This window comes from Bufo bufo, chromosome 2 (assembly GCF_905171765.1).
Source record: "Bufo bufo chromosome 2, aBufBuf1.1, whole genome shotgun sequence".
NCBI lineage: Eukaryota > Metazoa > Chordata > Amphibia > Anura > Bufonidae > Bufo > Bufo bufo.
In genome coordinates, this window is record NC_053390.1 from 401,007,744 (window position 1) to 401,026,535 (window position 18,792).

At 41.0% G+C, this 18,792-nt stretch overlaps 1 protein-coding gene across 1 annotated transcript in view; it reads right to left on the reverse strand.

The window, feature by feature from the left end:
- LOC120990897 (atrial natriuretic peptide receptor 1-like) overlaps positions 1-18,792 on the reverse strand; it is a 106,961-nt gene that overhangs the window by 52,573 nt on the left and 35,596 nt on the right. The window contains exons 12-16 of the mRNA XM_040419783.1: positions 17,191-17,312; positions 10,972-11,107; positions 10,210-10,258; positions 8,304-8,405; positions 5,820-5,939 (exon numbers count right to left, since the gene is read on the reverse strand). Of these exons, the coding sequence (XP_040275717.1) occupies positions 5,820-5,939; positions 8,304-8,405; positions 10,210-10,258; positions 10,972-11,107; positions 17,191-17,312 (529 nt within the window). The remainder of the gene's footprint in view (positions 1-5,819; positions 5,940-8,303; positions 8,406-10,209; positions 10,259-10,971; positions 11,108-17,190; positions 17,313-18,792) is intronic.

Consider the following 18,792-nt stretch of genomic DNA (forward strand, 5'->3'; position numbering starts at 1 on the left):
AGATTATTATTGATGTCATGCGGTCTGGCAGTTTTTTTTATAGGTATTTATATTGTTTTTCACCATAGGCATGTGCTCACTCGAGCAAAACATGATAGCTTATATTATGAGATACTTCTCTCATTGATTTTTTGTATAGGTGGGCTGACCTTCTTTGTTTGGTTTATATCCCTTCAGTGTAACGCACATGCAGCCCTGGACATCTAAGGGCATCACAGACCTGTTATTGCTGAATGCCACTTGTCCTTTGAAGATGTTGGACGTGGACCGCCTAGGGTCAAATAACTACTTAGCATGGAGGAGTGTTTCTCAAGGGGCGTCTGCTTTTCCCTGGCTGTGAGCTGCCCAATCGCAGCAGAGAAAGTAAGCTTTTTTTTTCTCTCTGGCTATGACATGCACCGCTGCGATTGGGCAGCTCACAGGGAGAAGGAGACACCCCTTGACAAACATGGCTGTCTCCTCCTCCCTGTAACAATGCTATTAATTAGCATACAGGGCTGCAAAAGACAACAAGGGTGGCACAGCGGGGGAACAGAACAGCGCATCTGAGAAAAAAAATTCTGCACGGACATCTACTCATCATGCCCTACACAGCCAGGTACTAATATTGTAATGTCAGGGTCAGTGAAAGGTCCTCTCTGATATTCAAGTATATTTAAGTATATAGGAACAAGCCGTCCCACTGAAATGAATGGGACAGCTTGTAGTTGCTCGTTACTGCACTGTTGATGGTGAGCAGGTAAACAAATAAGTTTACCATGGAGCATGGAGCATGGCCTTCCCTTCATCCAGCTGATCAACAGGGGGTGCCGGATGTCAGACCCCTGCCGTTCTGATATTGATGATCTATACTGAGGATAGGTCATCAAAATAAAAATCCTGGAAAAGCCTTTTAACTATATTTTTTTTAAAATGGCTAAAAACCCTGCAGTTTTCACACTGACCACTGAGCCTTATGTAATATATTGAAACTTCCTGTTCTGTACAGATCACTTCTCAGCAGTCATCTCATTATCATCACAGGAGGATTACAATGACAGATATCACATATATATATATATATATATATATATATATATATAACATGGGATCCACCATTCATAATATACACACACATATATACAGTACATAACACAGGATCTACCAATCACAATAAGTGGTGGTCACAGCTCTCTACTCCCTTTCCATGAACAAAGACCTCTGTATAGGTCACCGAGCATGTCTAGAAAACTCTTCCATAGAGGTCAATGAATATCTCCACTCTTTTGTGTGCTATGGTCCATGTGGATGCTGTAAAGCTTATCTCTGAATGCTGTTAACAGCATTTGGTTATACATTCATATACTGTTGAGGACAGATAGCTATTGTAGAGTTATTTAACATAATATGTCTTAGGGTACTTTCACACTTGCGGCAGAGGATTCCAGCAGGCAGTTCTGTCGCCGGAACTGCCTGCTGGATCCGTCAAAACGCATGCAAACTGGTGGCATTTGTCAGACGGATCAGGATCCTGATCTGTATAACAAATGAATTGAAATGCCGGATCCATCTCTCCGGTGTCATCCGGAAAAATGGAAAAATATGCCACAAGTGTGGCGGGATTTTGGACGGAGATAAAACCGCAGCATGCTTCGGTATTACCCCCTTTCCTGAAAAGTCAAAAAGAATGAACTCAAGACATTCCTGATGCATCCTGAATGGATTGTTCTCCATTCAGAATGCATTGGGATAAAACTGATCAGTTCTTTTCCGGTATTGAGCCCCTAGGACGGAACTCAATGACGGAAAAGAATAACGCTAGTGTGAAAAGTACCCTTAGGAAAACATTCCTCTAGGTTTGTATTATATACTTTTGTATCAGTTGCCATGGTTTTTTCATGGTTTTCTCATTGTGCTGATGTTGCCTTGGGGGTGATTTTGCTTTGGAATCATTGGAAGCAATTATAACACTGGAGGGGCATTGAAAACTGACACTTTGGCTGTTTCAGATCCAGAATATCTTTTTGTGGTCTTATTGGCTTTACCCTGCTAAAGAGTGTCTGTCTACTCTCTCGCAACCATAAAGCAGCAGGGGCACTGTGGTTGTGCCACTATAAAAATCAAGAAGAAGTGCAAAACTTTTTATTCTTTTCTGTTGATATCCAATTTTATTTCTGGTAGCTGTACATGTACTGTGATAGCACACGGCACAGTATTATCTTGGTTTCCTTGACATTCTTTACTTAACACATCGTTAACCATCAAGTTTATCTCGGCTGCATCTGTATATCTGGACATGCTTTATTCTGGCCTTAGCGTAATGCTATGTTTGGCTGCATGATGGGGGTCAAAGGTCACATTTGTGTCAAGTTGACCACAACTGGTCTTGAAAGCCCTTCGACACTAGGCCAATTTTCAGTTTTCGTATAGTTCTCCAAGATCCATAACTTAGAGAAATTCATGAAAACTGAATGAGGGCTTGTTTCCTGGGGACACGTTGTATCTTTTAATTTAAAATAACTTGTATAAAAATTTTTTTTTCAAATAAATTCTTTGTTGGGTGAAAAAAAATCACTTCTACCAAAAGTCTTTCAGCTTTTGTTTATATGCATTTCTGTGTGCACTAAAAATACAGCCTTAGGGTCCATTCACACATCCGCAGTGTTTTGCGGATTCGCAAACTGCGGATCCCCAAAACACCGGGCTGGCACCCCAGTAGAAATGCCTATTCTTGTCCGCAACTGTGGACAAGAATAGGACATGTTCTATTTTTTTGCGGAGCCGTGGACCGGAAGTTCGGAAATGCGGATGCGGACAGCACACTGTGTGCTGTCTGCATCTTTTCCGTCCCCATTGAAAATGAATGGGTCCGCACCCGTTCCGCATAATTGTGGAACGGATCCGGATCCAAAGTGCGAACGTATGAATGGGCCCTTATTCTGTGTGTCAGTGTGATTACGGTGATACCAAATCTCTATATTTTTATTTCTGTCTACAGAACTTTCTTTCTTTCTTGATGGGCAAGCTGTAGTTTTTACTTTCGAGTACATACACAAGGTGACCAAAAAAAAAGAAAAAAAGACAAATTCTGGCATTTTGATTTTTCCCCATTGCAAATACTTTTATATTGTAATAGATTTTTTTTAATTTTTGGCCAAGGTGATATCAATTATGTTTATTTATTGATTATTTTTATGTGAACAATTGGAAAGGGGGTGATTGAATTTTAATCTTATATTTAAAAAAATATATATTTTTAAATGTTTTTCTTAGCTTTTTTAAGTAACCATGGAAGACTTGAACATGCAATAAATTGATTGCTTATTCCAGAGGCTTCTGTTGCATACTATTGCAGTCTACGAGATTTCTGCTAGCTCAATAGACATTTTACTATGGCAGAACTGGGAGCCTTCACAAAGCCATAGGCTGCCATAGCAACTGATCGGCACCCCCATGGTTTCACTGCGGGGTGCCAATTGGAGGTTAGACAGAGCTTCTGACTAACCTCTCCGATACTGTGGTCGCTATTCTCCACAGCATTTCAGGGATTATGTGACTGTCACCTGCCGTGTATGGAGTGGGCTCAGCTTGCGAGCCTGCTCCATACACTCCTCCTGCACCACTGATGTACAGTCGTGGCCAAACGTTTTGAGAATTACATAAATATTGGAAATTAGAAAAGTTGCTGCTTAAGTTTTTATAATAGCAATTTGCATATACTCCAGAATGTTATGAAGAGTGATCAGATGAATTGCATAGTCCTTCTTTGCCATGAAAATTAACTTAATCCCAAAAAAACCTTTCCACTGCATTACATTGCTGTCATCAAAGGACCTGCTGAGATCATTTCAGTAATCGTCTTGTTAACTCAGGTGAGAATGTTGACGAGCACAAGGCTGGAGATCATTATGTCAGGCTGATTGGGTTAAAATGGCAGACTTGACATGTTAAAAGGAGGGTGATGCTTGAAATCATTGTTCTTCCATTGTTAACCATGGTGACCTGCAAAGAAACGCGTGCAGCCATCATTGCATTGCATATAAATGGCTTCACAGGCAAGGATATTGTGGCTACTAAGATTGCACCTCAATCAACAATTTATAGGATCATCAAGAACTTCAAGGAAAGAGGTTCAATTCTTGTTAAGAAGGCTTCAGGGCGTCCAAGAAAGTCCAGCAAGTGCCAGGATCATCTCCTAAAGAGGATTCAGCTGCAGGATCGGAGTGCCACCAGTGCAGAGCTTGCTCAGGAATGGCAGCAGGCAGGTGTGAGCGCATCTGCACGCACAGTGAGGCGAAGACTTTTGGAAGATGGCCTGGTGTCAAGAAGGGCAGCAAAGAAGCCACTTCCCTCCAAAAAAAAACATCAGGGACAGATTGATCTTCTTCAGAAAGTATGGTGAATGGACTGCTGAGAACTGGGGCAAAGTCATATTCTCAGATGAAGCCTCTTTCCGATTGTTTGGGGCATCTGGAAAAAGGCTTGTCCGGAGAAGAAAAGGTGAGCGCTACCATCAGTCCTGTGTCATGCCAACAGTAAAGCATCCTGAGACCATTCATGTGTGGGGTTCTCATCCAAGGGAGTGGGCTCACTCACAATTTTGCCCAAAAACACAGCCATGAATAAAGAATGGTACCAAAACACCCTCCAACAGCAACTTCTTCCAACAATCCAACAACAGTTTGGTGAAGAACAATGCATTTTCCAGCACGATGGAGCACCGTGCCATAAGGCAAAAGTGATAACTAAGTGGCTCGGGGACCAAAAAGTTGACATTTTGTGTCCATGGCCTGGAAACTCCCCAGATCTTAATCCTATTGAGAACTTGTGGTCAATCCTCAAGAGGCAGGTGGACAAACAAAAACCCATTAATTCTGACAAACTCCAAGAAGTGATTATGAAAGAATGGGTTGCTATCAGTCAGGAATTGGCCCAGAAGTTGATTGAGAGCATGCCCAGTCGAATTGCAGAGGTCCTGAAAAAGAAGGGCCAACACTGCAAATACTGACTCTTTGCATAAATGTCATGTAATTGTCGATAAAAGCCTTTGAAACGTATGAAGTGCGTGTAATTATATTTCACTACATCACAGAAACAACTGAAACAAAGATCTAAAAGCAGTTTAGCAGCAAACTTTGTGAAAACTAATATTTGTGTCATTCTCAAAACTTTTGGCCACGACTGTATATTTACTTGGAGCAGTCCCTAAAGGGATTCAAAATTACAGTAAATAAAACATCCCCTTTCCCAATTTTATATATAAAATAACAAACATAATTAGTATCTGTGCATCCAAAAATGTCCGAACTATTAAAATATAAACATATTTATTATGTGCAGTGAACATCATGACAGAAAAAATATGAAATGGCAGATTCGCAATTTTTGGTCACTTTGCCCTACAAAAAAGTTGAATAAAAAGTTATCAAAAAATCATATGTACCCCAAAATGGTACCAATAAAAACTACAGCTCACCCTGCAAAATCAAGCCCTCAAGATGGAATTTTTACAGTGGAATTGTGTTTCCCCCCCCCCAATTTCACCCCACAATTTTTTTTTTAATGTTTTCCCATGCAAAATATGGTACTATAAATGATTTGATGCCGTTAAAATTGACAACTTGCCCCACATAAAATAAGCCCTATGTGAGTGGAAAAGTAAATGAGTTATGGTATTGTAAATGGGAGCAGATAAAACGAAAACAAAAAATAAATAAAAAATAAGCTGTATCCTGAAAGGGTTAAGCTATGGTTGTTTAGACTGAGACAACTCTTTCATGTTACAGTATATAACGTGCCAAATGTAAAAAAAAAAATTTGCCACAGAAATGCAGACTTACCAGAGTCATCATCATGTCCACCGGGCTTACTTTGTTTGGATTCATCTTGTACAGCAGTTTCTTTACTTGCTCAAATGTTGGTCTCTGAGCTGGGTTCTGACTTCGACACTGTCTGATCAGCTGCAGTAGAAATTAAATAAAAAGGAAATCCAGGGTCTTTTCAGTGCTAGAATTGTATGAACTGCAAATCCACAATACAGATACATTACAGCATCCATGTGAGGGAGAACTGTCTGCTTTCATATCACTGAAATAGGTCACCTTGGATTAACTTAATACACAGGCATAAAGTGATCTAAGTATTAGACAGCACAAGTGCTTCCGACTGGGGCCTTCTGTTTTCCTATATCTTTCTCACATATTCAAAGCATATTTGTATTCAAGACGTAAAATAATAGTTGTAGCAATGATTACATCCTATATAAATGTTATCATATCCTCTGTGGCAGTAAAAAAATGAATGATTATTACAGCTCTATTTCCCTACTTCGGCTACAAAAATATAATACAGGAGCAATGACAGATAGTAAGAGGGCTGCGAACAATAATGTACTAGGAAGGCAAATGGATAGGTTATCAGTATCTCATCATTGGGGGTCCAACACCTGGGAATTCCGCTGATCAGCACCAGCGCTTCTGTGAGCACCACGGCCTTCTCTCTGCTTTTCCTAGGCCGAGTGATGACATATTCATGTGTCATGTGACTTTTAAGCAGCTCAGCCCCATTCAAGTGAATGGGGCTGAACACAATACCAAGCACAGCCGCTATACAATGTGCGTCGCTGTGCTTGGTAAGCTGAGAGAAGGAGTGCTGATTCCATCTGCCCAGGAGCACTGGTGCCTTCTCAAAACAGCTGATCAGCGGGCGTCCCAGGTGTCGGACCCCCCACGATCAAACACAATGAAATACTGATAACCTAGGATAGGTCATCAGTATAAAAATCTTGTAAAACCCTTTTAAAGAAGTACTCAAGCAATTTTTTGGACATTTAATAATGGTAATTCAAAAACAATATTCAGTCAGTGCAATGTTGTTTCATCCCAGCTCAGCTACATTCCTGTGTGTAACTAGAAAAGGCTGGACCCCATAGCAAACTATTTAATGGGCGCCTCCCCCAGCAACCTCTTCATAACCCCCCCTCCAATGGTTTGTAAAGACCACCCATGCTCACCAGACAACCCTCCATCTACTCAGTCATGTAAAACAATATGAAAATAAAATGCTTACTAGACAGGGACGAAGAGATTTCTTTACAGAATGCAGCCTGGGGCCTGTATACCCTGTTAGTGTCCCCACACAGTAGTCATGCTTGTTAGTGCCCCCCCCCCCCTTATAGTATTGCTGGCCCCTTAGTGCCCCCATACAGTATGGTGGCCCCTTAGTGTCCCCCTTAAGGTCGTGCTGCCCCTTCATTGCCACCATTGCAATAGTAAAGCTGGACTCTGCCCCAAATTCTGGGCTCGAGTCCAACTACTGTCTCTGTCATTAATTACAGCCCCAGCCTTGCCTGCCTGTACTCATACACACACAACTTGCTCTGTTTGGATGACTTCCTGTGAACAACATGATTACATCTTCATTTATCAAATGCTTCCTGGATGTACTCAAACAGTACTATATAGTACTATAAAATTTCCATTACTCATAGTAACTATTTCTATTTTCTGTGGGTGCTGTGTGCAGAATGTTCAGTGTATCCTATGAGACACAGCTTCACACTGCTCTCCCGTGTGTCCATCTTGTAAGAGCTGACAGGGAGGCAATTATCAAACAAAAGTAGGAGGCAGGGGAAACTAAATCTCAAAGAATACACTGGAGATTCTCCAGTGATTCTCCAGGGAAGTTTTTAAAACTAAAGGACATATGTTTTATAGCACTAAGATATATCATTAGCTTCCCTTAAATAAAACAAAAACAGAGCAAGTGCAATGTGATGAGACTTCTCCGTAAGGGGAACTGTAGGGCTGCACATAAGACTGCTTTATGGCAATCAAATCAAGAGGTGAAAACTGAGCCAACATGAGAGCCCCCTACATACAGTATATGTATACATAAGATCGCCCTACACTATTCTTTAATAATAACCTATGGTCACTAGGTAAGCAAAATCATTTTTTATGGAATGCTTCTTTAAAGGGGTTATCTGAAGTTTGAAAAAAGGCTCTGCATTTTTTCCAGAAACTGTGCATTCATGCCCATGGGCTGTATCTTATATCAAATGACTGGTAATGAACTGCAATTCCTGACACAGCCCATGGACAAAAAGGGTTGTTTCTGGAAGACAAAAAAAAATAAGCAAATTGTTTTATCATATTGTAAAACCATAGGTAATATCCATTAATGAAGAGACTACTGTGACAAAACTCTAAATTAAGTGTGCTTTGAAATACAAGACATTGTCCTGGGAGGCTTCATTATATAAAACATATACAGTAGTGGTTGTTACAGTGAACTATGGTCAAACTATTATTATAGTGACTTACATCAACGTATTCAGACGGACATGGACAGGTATTGTCAGCTTTGCCTTTAATTAACTCTGGTAGAGGAAGGCAGCAGTACTCTGCACTATTGGATTCATCTTTCTATGTAACAAAAATAACAAAATAGATAGCAAAGTAAATTATAAGTTACAAGCATGGCACAAAAAACTAGTCAACAATTGCCGTATTCGTCTCCCTTCCTTGATATGTGGAAAATCAAGCAATATATGTGATCAAGTGGCAAAAATTAGGACAGAAATAAAATACATTTACATTTCTAGCACTGTAGAGGCTTTACTAAAAACAAAATAATTGGTAAAGACAATGTAAAATCATTCCTTATGCACATCTGCTTGTCAGTCCTTCAAATAATATCTATATACTACAGCAAAAGGCATATATACTTTTAGAAAAAGGGTCCTCTTTTTGTTCCAGAATTAGAGCAACGTCAAAACCAGACATAGTCCATAGTCAAGCAAGGTGTTATTTACGGTGAAAAGACCTTTCCTAATACAAACCCATTAATCCTCTAAATTCAGCTATTTCAATCAGTTCAATCCATGACTAGTTGCACACATGCGGCAGAGCCTGGAGAGGAACAGCCAGCTAGAGTTCTCCATATCCGGCTAGGCCGTTCACTGCTGGAACCCATCCACTGCAATGGGAATTAGCTGGGATCCACCCATCATAAATGCTCGGGTGCGGCCAGATTCCCGCTGGATCCCATTATAGTTTATGGGGTTCGGCGGGCACCCAGACTATACAGCACTATCTCCATCTGGAGAACTCCAGCAGGCAGTTCCTCTGCAGGAACAGCCTGCTGGATTGCTCTACCACTTGTTGAAAGAAGCTTTAGGCTACTTTCACACTTGCGGTAGCCTTTTCCGGCAGGCTGTTCCGTCGGGGGAACAGCCTGCCGGATTCGTGCTACCGCAAGTCCACTGTGCCGCCAGAGGTCTGCTCCTGCCCCATTCACTATAATGGGGGTGGTCCGGAGGTCAGGCCGCAGCACGGCAAACATGCCGAGAGGCTGCTGGACAAAAACTACATCACGCTGCGTTTTGTTGTCCGGGCGCCTCTCGGCATGTTTGTTGTGCTGCGGCCAGACCTCCGTAACGCCCCCATTATAGTGAATGGGGCCGGAGCAGACCTCCGGCGGCACGGTGGACTTGTAGTAGCACAGATCCAGCAGGCTGTTCCCACGCCGGAAAAGCTACCGCAAGTGTGAAAGTAGCCTTATTCATAACTATACTGCAGACTCTACCTCTCCTTGTTCTATGGTGTAGCCATCAACCAAACTCTGTCATCTACTTTAAACTGGAATATGTCTGTATTTTTATCTGCAAAGAGACTTTCAAGACAGTCAACGACCTCTTACATTAACAAGATTATGTGGGTTCCCCTTTAAAATACCCATGAGACGATATACTGGGATCCTGTGAACTAAAGCTTTCTAAATAGATGTTGCCAACCACATAAGGTTAAAGGCCTATCATAGACATCATCATGTTCTGGAGATTGTGCAGATCCCACCTCCTGTAGAATTGCCATAAATATATATAATTCCTAAGCATAGTCAGTGCAGAGCAGAGATCTTACAATCGTACTGATTTTCTACTATGGGAACACTTGGAAACCACATAGGAAATAGCTTGCAGTCTATTTCTGTTCTATTCTACAGCAATATCGATTTTATGCAGCTAAATGTGTCCCATGTTTGATAACCTTCTTTGACCAACACAGCAAAACAGAATCATTTGACAACTGTTTAACACCATACACTCTTAGATTATGCTGCAAATAATTTTACTGGCCAGATTAAAACGGTTTCATTTCAATTCACAGCTGTTCGTCATACATCTCTTTAGTACATGTGTATAGGTATACAATAAAACATATTTCTTACCGAAGCAGGATCATTTCTGATGGCTATTTCCAGTAAAATAATGGCATAACTGAAAAGTAAATGAAAACAAAGACAGAAACAAAACAGGCTAGGTTTACTTCTGCAGAGCATTTATCTTTCTGTTCTGGTATAGGAACAGAAATATTTTTTTACAAATAGAAGTGACGGATCTGGTACGGTATACATTGGATATCAACATCACCCACCAGACCCCATTTACTATGATGGGGTCTATCAGGTTTTGTTATAGTTTGCGGTCTGGTGTCCTGTATTTTTGCTGGAATCATATGTGAACCTAGACTCAAGAAACAAGCAGGTTATTGGGTATTGCGTTACACACTTTCCAAAATATTTTGTGGGGTTGTCTTGTAAAAAAGACTACAGTGGTGGGTGGACGTTTTCCAAAGTGGACGTTTTTGGGGTTCATAAGTAAATTGGAGGTGGGCTTAAAATGTCCTTTGTATAGGGATTCATATGTTAAAATGTATAAAGTTAGGATGGCTGAATAGATGAATGAATGTCTACTGAGATCGGAGTCAACAGGTGCTATGTATCAAATAGGTGTCACAGTGAAGACAAAGGCCAAGGTGGCTAAGCAGGAGCTTGTACACAACATGCCTAAGGATACCAGAAACGTCTGCCATTAGCCAAAAGATACAAAAAGGCAATAAAGCGTGCCATGTGTCAGATGAACAGCTGTGTTAAGGTTGAAATAGAGGTACAAATTTCCACCAACCTCTTGTGTTTCATGATATGCTATACCTGTGCATGTCAAGAGCTGCAGATTTCTCGTGACAGGAGGCAGTCTCCGGGGGTATGTACGCTTGAGCAGGATGATCTTGATAGGCATTATAATCACCCACTGAAACTGGTTTGCGGAAGAAGTTCAAACCATAATCTGAAAGGAAACATGTATGTTGACGGATAGATACAGTAGGATATAAATAAGATGCCTTCAATTGAGTGTACCAGTGATATCCTGTGTTTACATACATAGCATTTAAAATGGCTTTCAGAGATCTAAATACTGAAGACTTAACCTCTGGATAGATCATCAGTACCTGATCGGTGGGGGTCCGACACCCGGGACCCCCATGATCAACTGTTTGAGAAGTCACTAAGCACAGTGGTATACATAGTATAGAGGCAGTGCTTGGTATCATGCTCAGCCCCATTCTCTTCAATGCGGCTAAGCTGCACATAGGCCATTTGACCGATGACCGTGTAGTCAATCGGCCTAGGGAAAGCAGCAAGAAGGCCACGTGAGCACTGCTGCCTTCACAAACACCTGATCGGCAGATAGGTCATCAGTTTGTAAGTCAAGGAAAACCCCTTTAAAGCAACTGTCCAATCAAGAGCTCAAAAATAATATATAGGTCACTACCATTTAGGGATGATTACCTTCTATTTATTTTTCTCAGAAGTTGCTGCCTGATTGCTTTCTATGTCAGCTCCATAAGGCAGAGCTGTGATCAGCTACAAAGCCTGCACATAGAGTCTGAGGTACGGTAGTTTTAGATTAGCTACTGTATATAAAGTCTATCACATGTTCACTAGAAAGTCAATGCATGGAGAGTGCAATAATATTACAGCAAGGACTTGATTGTCAGGTAAGTGCTATGCATATACCAAACAGAAAGGGCTCTAGTAAGGGGGAGCCTGGTGGGCCACTTTAGGGAGTTCAAACAATTTTGAAATCAACAAATTAAAAAATTTCTACACAATATAAATTTAACAAAAATCCAACCTTTTCTCACTGCAACTATTCACAGAGCTGTTTTCATATTTTTAGAGCAGTTTGACAAATGTTGCGCTGTGATTGGTTGCTATGCTTACAGTAAATTAATATTTTTGCTTTCAGGATTTTACCAAATTTCCGTGGCAACACACGTGGGACAAGAAACAATAAAAGGCTGAATGTTGTTTTTAACAATAATGGAAGAAAACTGTACTGTACATTTAAAGTACACTATAAAAAGTGACAAAATAAAAAAATGGTGGGGGTCATTTATCAAGTCCCTCTGTGCTGCCAGAGGAAGCGTCAAAGTTATGCAGAGGTAGACTTAACTCAACCAAAAACTGGTGTAGAAAAAGGAATCAATCGGGCCCACTGGCCCGCCCGCTTCCCCACTGACGCCCTCTTTTCTTGGCACTTTGAATAATTTGATTAGAAAAATGGTGTGTAGTGATCCATTCTGAATTGTATGGTAGCCGTCATGGTGTTAGTGTGAGTATAAAGCTTAGCCTGCTCTCCCTCACTCACTGGAAGCCATTTGGCACCAGGAGAGGTGTGGAGTGGGCCCGGCATGCATTTTGGTACCTGTATTCCCTGGATATAATGGAGGCCATTTTGGCACCAAAGATGGTAAAAATCAAAGTGGGCCCAGCATGCATGTGCAACCTACACTCCCTGAAGTGTATGGTAGCCGTCATGGCACATAACAGGTATTATTTAGTGTTAGGACCCTTCTTACAGAGATCGCCTTTACGTGCGGCAGACGGGCTCAAATAATTTTGTACAAAATGTATTTGCCGAGCATCTCTAATTTATAAGCATAGCATTAGCAACTATAATGCATTTTTGTACTTTATTTGGTTTGCAGAGAGCTGTTGCACTGTATGTTTTGTTCTACTGTATGTTGTGTTTTCAGCGATAGCAACGTGCACCTGCGCATTGGGATGTGCTGACTGACCCCTTTTTTTTTCTTTGCAGTGATCCATTCTGCACTGCAAGTGAAATTGGATGTCACATCCCAAGTCTAGGATGGCAACCAGTGTCTACACAAACCATCATAAGAGGTTTGCATGACACTGAGCTATAAACCAGATATCCAGCTACAGGTGTTGCATTGACTTCACACCACAGTAATCAAAGGATATTATAGTTCCCAGCAAGGTGGTAATGGAGGCTGGACTGGAGGTATATCGTCTTCAGCAGAGAAATCAGCTTTAGTCTCTGAAGCAACAATAGCCAGAGATTAGGCTGGAGACCATATGCGCAACACCATAAGGAGGCGTTCACAAGGTAACGTCACACCGGTCCTTCTCACAGGATTATGGTGTGGCATGGCATAATGTACAGTAGCTGGGACCCTCTAGACTTCTTTTCAGGTACACTAACAGCTTGGCATTAGATTGCATTGGTTGTGAAACCACTGATACGGCCATGTCTCCAAAGTGTCTCAGGAGCCATTTTGAACAGGACAATACCAGGCTGCATGTTGCTCTTGCTGTGATCAGCCTGCATGGGCTAAACATGCTACAACAGCTTGCTTCATCTCCAGATTTCTGTACCATGGAGCACATCTGGTAATATTCTGCCATACTACAGTAAATGTACTTGGGCACATAAATTATCAAGATCCGCTATTGGCAGCTCTTTTTGTAATTGCCGACCAATGATGGTCGGCAATTGCAAAAAAAGCTGCCAGCAGCTGATCTTGATAATTTGTGTGCCCAACTACATTTAGCATGGCAGAACATTCCTCAGCCAACCATTAATAACCTCACTGATAGCATACCAAGGTGTGGAAGTGCATGTATTTCTGTGCATGCTGCTCATATGCGATTGAGATGTTTTGAATATTTTTTATCATTTGCATATCATTAGCATATCTATTGATCCTGTGACTTCAATAATTCGATGACTTTTTTTATATTGGTGTTCCAATTTCATAGCTGAGGAGTGTAAATTTTTTTATTTTCAAGTACTGGAAATATTTTGTGTAGGTGATTCCTAGAAAAGGGGGATCTACAGGCAATTAAAGGTTTCACTTGCTTTTTGTTTTTTTTTTAGCAATGTTACACATACCGGTATATGCCTCTGTGTGTCTATACTTTGAGAAATCTTTCTGATGCATACCTCTAACACAAGACAATTATTAAGTGTGTACAGAGCCTAACTTAGTTCCTTTTCTTTAGTTTTGTCTTGCAAACCCATCGGTCATTGTTAAAGGGGATATTAATTATTGGAATTTATGCAAATCTAAATAATTTATATTCATAAATAGGCGTGAATCGTCTAGTGATGACTCCGCTTATTTATGCCTAAATCAAATATAACTAGCTATACTAGGTTAACTAGCTAACTACCTCTGTTACCTATACACTCCACTGAACTACACTACGTGCGACTTAGGGTACTTTCACACTTGCGTTGTTTGATTCCGGCAGGCAGTTCCGTTGCCTGAACTGACTGCCTGATCAGGCAAACTGTATGCAAACGGATGTAATTTTTTCTGACTGATCAGGCATTTTTCAGACTGATCAGGATCCTGATCAGTCAGAAAAATGCCTGATCAGTCAGAAAAATGCATTGCAATACCGGATCCGTTTTTCCGGTGTCATCAGGCAAAACGGATCCGTTTTTTTTTTTTTTTTTTCATTTTTAAAGGTCTGCGCATGCGCAGACCGGAAGGACGGATCCGGCATTCCGGTATTTTGAATGCCGGATCCGGCACTAATACATTCCTATGGAAAAAAATGCCGGATCCGGCATTCAGGCAAGTCTTCAGTTTTTTTCGCCGGAGATAAAACCGTAGCATGCTACGGTTTTCTCTTTTGCCTGATCAGTCAAAACGACTGAACTGAAGACATCCTGATGCAAACTGAACGGATTACTCTCCATTCAGAGTGCATGGGGATAGGCCTGATCAGTTATTTTCCGGTATAGAGCCCCTGTGACGGAACTCTATGCCGGAAAAGAAAAACGCAAGTGTGAAAGTAGCCTAACTACTATACTACGGCGGCGACTACTAAAAACACTATACGCTGTATATGAACAATAAAGTATTTATTATACAATACAAGTCTAATTATACGCTATATCTATATATATTTATAGATCAATGGTTATAAATATATATACATATAGACGCACACACCACAGTACAGCAATAACACTACAGTAAAACACAATACAAACCTAACTACACTAGACAATACACAATTCCCAATTCCACCCCACACACTAGCTATACAATACACTTACATACATTCATTAGCAGCAACCCACCCGCCTGGCTAATCACTGTCCCTACGGGGTAGACAAAGGGTTGACACACACTCAGCTGCTGCTGGGGTAAGCAGGCAGCAGTGAAGGGGTAAAGGATAACAGGGCAGCTACAGGGGTAACTGGGGCTGCCTCAAGGGTACAGGGCTGAGGGTAATGCTGCAGGAGGTCAGCAGCCAGGGTTAGAGGATGGTTGGTGGAGCAAGGATAATGCAGGGGTTATGCAGTGCTGGAGGGAAAAGGTTACTCAGCCATCTCCAGGGGCATGTGGCCTCTCTTCCTTCAGGGAGCTGTTCCCATGTGTCTCTGTTTGTAGTCCAGTTCCAAGAGTGCGCGCCTTTGTCCTGGCTTCGGCTAATATAGCCCAAAAGCAGCCCACCCCCCCCTTCAACAGGAGGGTGATGACATCATCGTGGGCGTGTGACGGAATGCTTGAACTGAATAGAAGGACTTCCTGCCCAAAGTTTAAATGAGAGCATCCCCCCCAGCTGCCACACCATAACATCACACACTCCCACGTCATAACAGAACCAGGCTGATCAATATATATATATATATACAGTACAGACCAAAAGTTTGGACACACCTTCTCATTCAAAGAGTTTTCTTTATTTTCATGACTATGAAAATTGTAGATTCACACTGAAGGCATCAAAACTATGAATTAACACATGTGGAATTATATACATAACAAACAAGTGTGAAACAACTGAAAATATGTCATATTCTAGGTTCTTCAAAGTAGCCACTTTTTGCTTTGATTACTGCTTTGCACACTCTTGGCATTCTCTTGATGAGCTTCAAGAGGTAGTCCCCTGAAATGGTTTTCACTTCACAGGTGTGCCCTGTCAGGTTTAATAAGTGGGATTTCTTGCCTTATAAATGGGGTTGGGACCATCAGTTGCGTTGAGGAGAAGTCAGGTGGATACACAGCTGATAGTCCTACTGAATAGACTGTTAGAATTTGTATTATGGCAAGAAAAAAGCAGCTAAGTAAAGAAAAACGAGTGGCCATCATTTATTTAAGAAATGAAGGTCAGTCAGTCAGCCGAAAAATTGGGAAAACTTTGAAAGTTAGGGCTATTTGACCATGAAGGAGAGTGATGGGGTGCTGCGCCAGATAACCTGGCCTCCACAGTCACCGGACCTGAACCCAATCGAGATGGTTTGGGGTGAGCTGGACCGTAGAGTGAAGGCAAAAGGGCCAACAAGTGCTAAGCATCTCTGGGAACTCCTTCAAGACTGTTGGAAAACCATTTCAGGGGACTACCTCTTGAAGCTCATCAAGAGAATGCCAAGAGTGTGCAAAGCAGTAATCAAAGCAAAAGGTGGCTACTTTGAAGAACCTAGAATATGACATATTTTCAGTTGTTTCACACTTGTTTGTTATGTATATAATTCCACATGTGTTAATTCATAGTTTTACTGCCTTCATAGTCATGAAAATAAAGAAAACTCTTTGAATGAGAAGGTGTGTCCAAACTTTTGGTCTGTACTGTATATATATATATATTCATATATATATATACATACATATATACACACCACACAACCTGGGGATCATATCAGTGTATACATATATACCCACCCAACCTGGGGGCACTTAGGTATACATGTATATACATACACACAACCTGGACAGATTCATATACTGGGCCCACATTTAGGTATATACATCCATATAGATGTTTGGGGCACATCTACCTGCATGTATATATACACACAATATAATTCTGGGGCATAAATGGGCAGTAATAAGCCCACCTGCATATGGATATATTATACATAGAGATGTATGCTGACAAGGGGGCATACATACATCTCCATGTATACACCCATACCACCTGGATTGGCCCATGCAAAAGGGTCAATACATATGCATATATGTAAGGGCATATATATACATATATTTTTAAATCCAACACTTCCCTCAACAGTCATCAACTACACAATTAGTATATAAAAGTTACCGGTAATTTTGCAAACCCATCGGTCATCAATTACACAATTTGTAGATTTAAGACGTGAATGATATATTTTATGTTGATGCAGATATGCCATGCCGTGAGCTATGTCAGTAGCAAAAGAAAACCTAAAGAAACATGACATCAAGATATAAAGAGACTGAAATAAGTAGATACTTCTTACATACATAAAGAACTATTAAAAAAATAAAATGTAAACTATAAAACACCTTTGTAAAATGGAGTCACATGTAAAAGTAGCCAGACTTGCCTGTGAGCACAAGTAACCAATTTCTTAAGAGTAAGAGTCTCACACTTTTTGCTATGCAAAGCATAACTGAAAGGCTCCCTTTGACGCATAGGTCATCGGCCCCTAACCCTTAGGCTACTTTCACACTTGCGTTCAGAGCGGGTCCGTCTGATGTCTGCACAGACGGATCCGTTCCTATAATGTAGACGTTTGGAACGGATCCGTCTGCATTATAGTTTAAAAAAAATTCTAAGTGTGAAAGTAGCCTGAACGGATCCGTCCAGACTTTACATTGAAAGTCAATGGGGGACGGATCCGTTTGAAAATTGAGCCATACTGTGTCAACTTCAAACGGATCCGTCCCCATTGACTTACATTGTAAGTCTGGACGGATCCGCTTGCCTCCGCACGGCCAGGCGGACACCCGAACGCTGCAAGCAGCGTTCGGGTGTCCGCTTGCTAAGCGGAGCGGAGGCTGAACGCTGCCAGACTGATGCATTCTGAGCGGATCAGTTCGGGGCCGCTTGTGAGACCCTTCAAACGGAGCTCACAAGAGGAGCCCCGAACGCAGGTGTGAAAGTAGCCTAAGTAAGCAAGTACAAACTCTCTGTAGAGACAGTGGTGTGTCAACACAAAGTGCCTGGACAAGTATATTTTGATGTATTACTTTCGTTACCCTCCCAACTTCCAAAAAACCCTTTCTCCTACTTTATATTTTCCAGGTAGAGGTGAGCATCATACAATTATGACTATATATTTCTATCTTTATATTCTAGGGGTAGCATGGCTGCTGAAATGCATTTTTTTCAAATGTTTGCTTTTTTTTGCAGTCATTATTCATCTTATGCATAATTGCAATTTTCTACTACCGCATTGCTAAAATAAGCAACTTTTCTGAAGCAATACCATGGGGGGTAGCCATTTTGCTTGTTCTCATTAGATACTGCTTAAAATTAGTATATTTGCACACAAGGGAAGTCGTGATATGAGTTACCTTTACTTAAATACATGTAGCAGTAAGATTGGTAGGATACTGTTCACTCAAACTGTTTTGATATGCAGAAGTCTGAGCATTTTTATACCATTTAGGTTGGCCATTCAGGGTGATATTTGTCACTGACCTATATACGGTATATGGTTAATGAGAAATCTCATGACAATAAGAATTTCTACAGCATTGTTCACATTTGATTGCTCTAGTAGACAGCTCACATATTGGTCCTGTCACATCAGGACTGAAATATCTATGGTCAGGAAATTATTATTGAGACTAAAAGTTTATAAGTATGATTAACCCGACATAGTCAAGTCACATTATTATGACCGCCAGCTAATATCCAGAGTAACTGCTGTGTGAC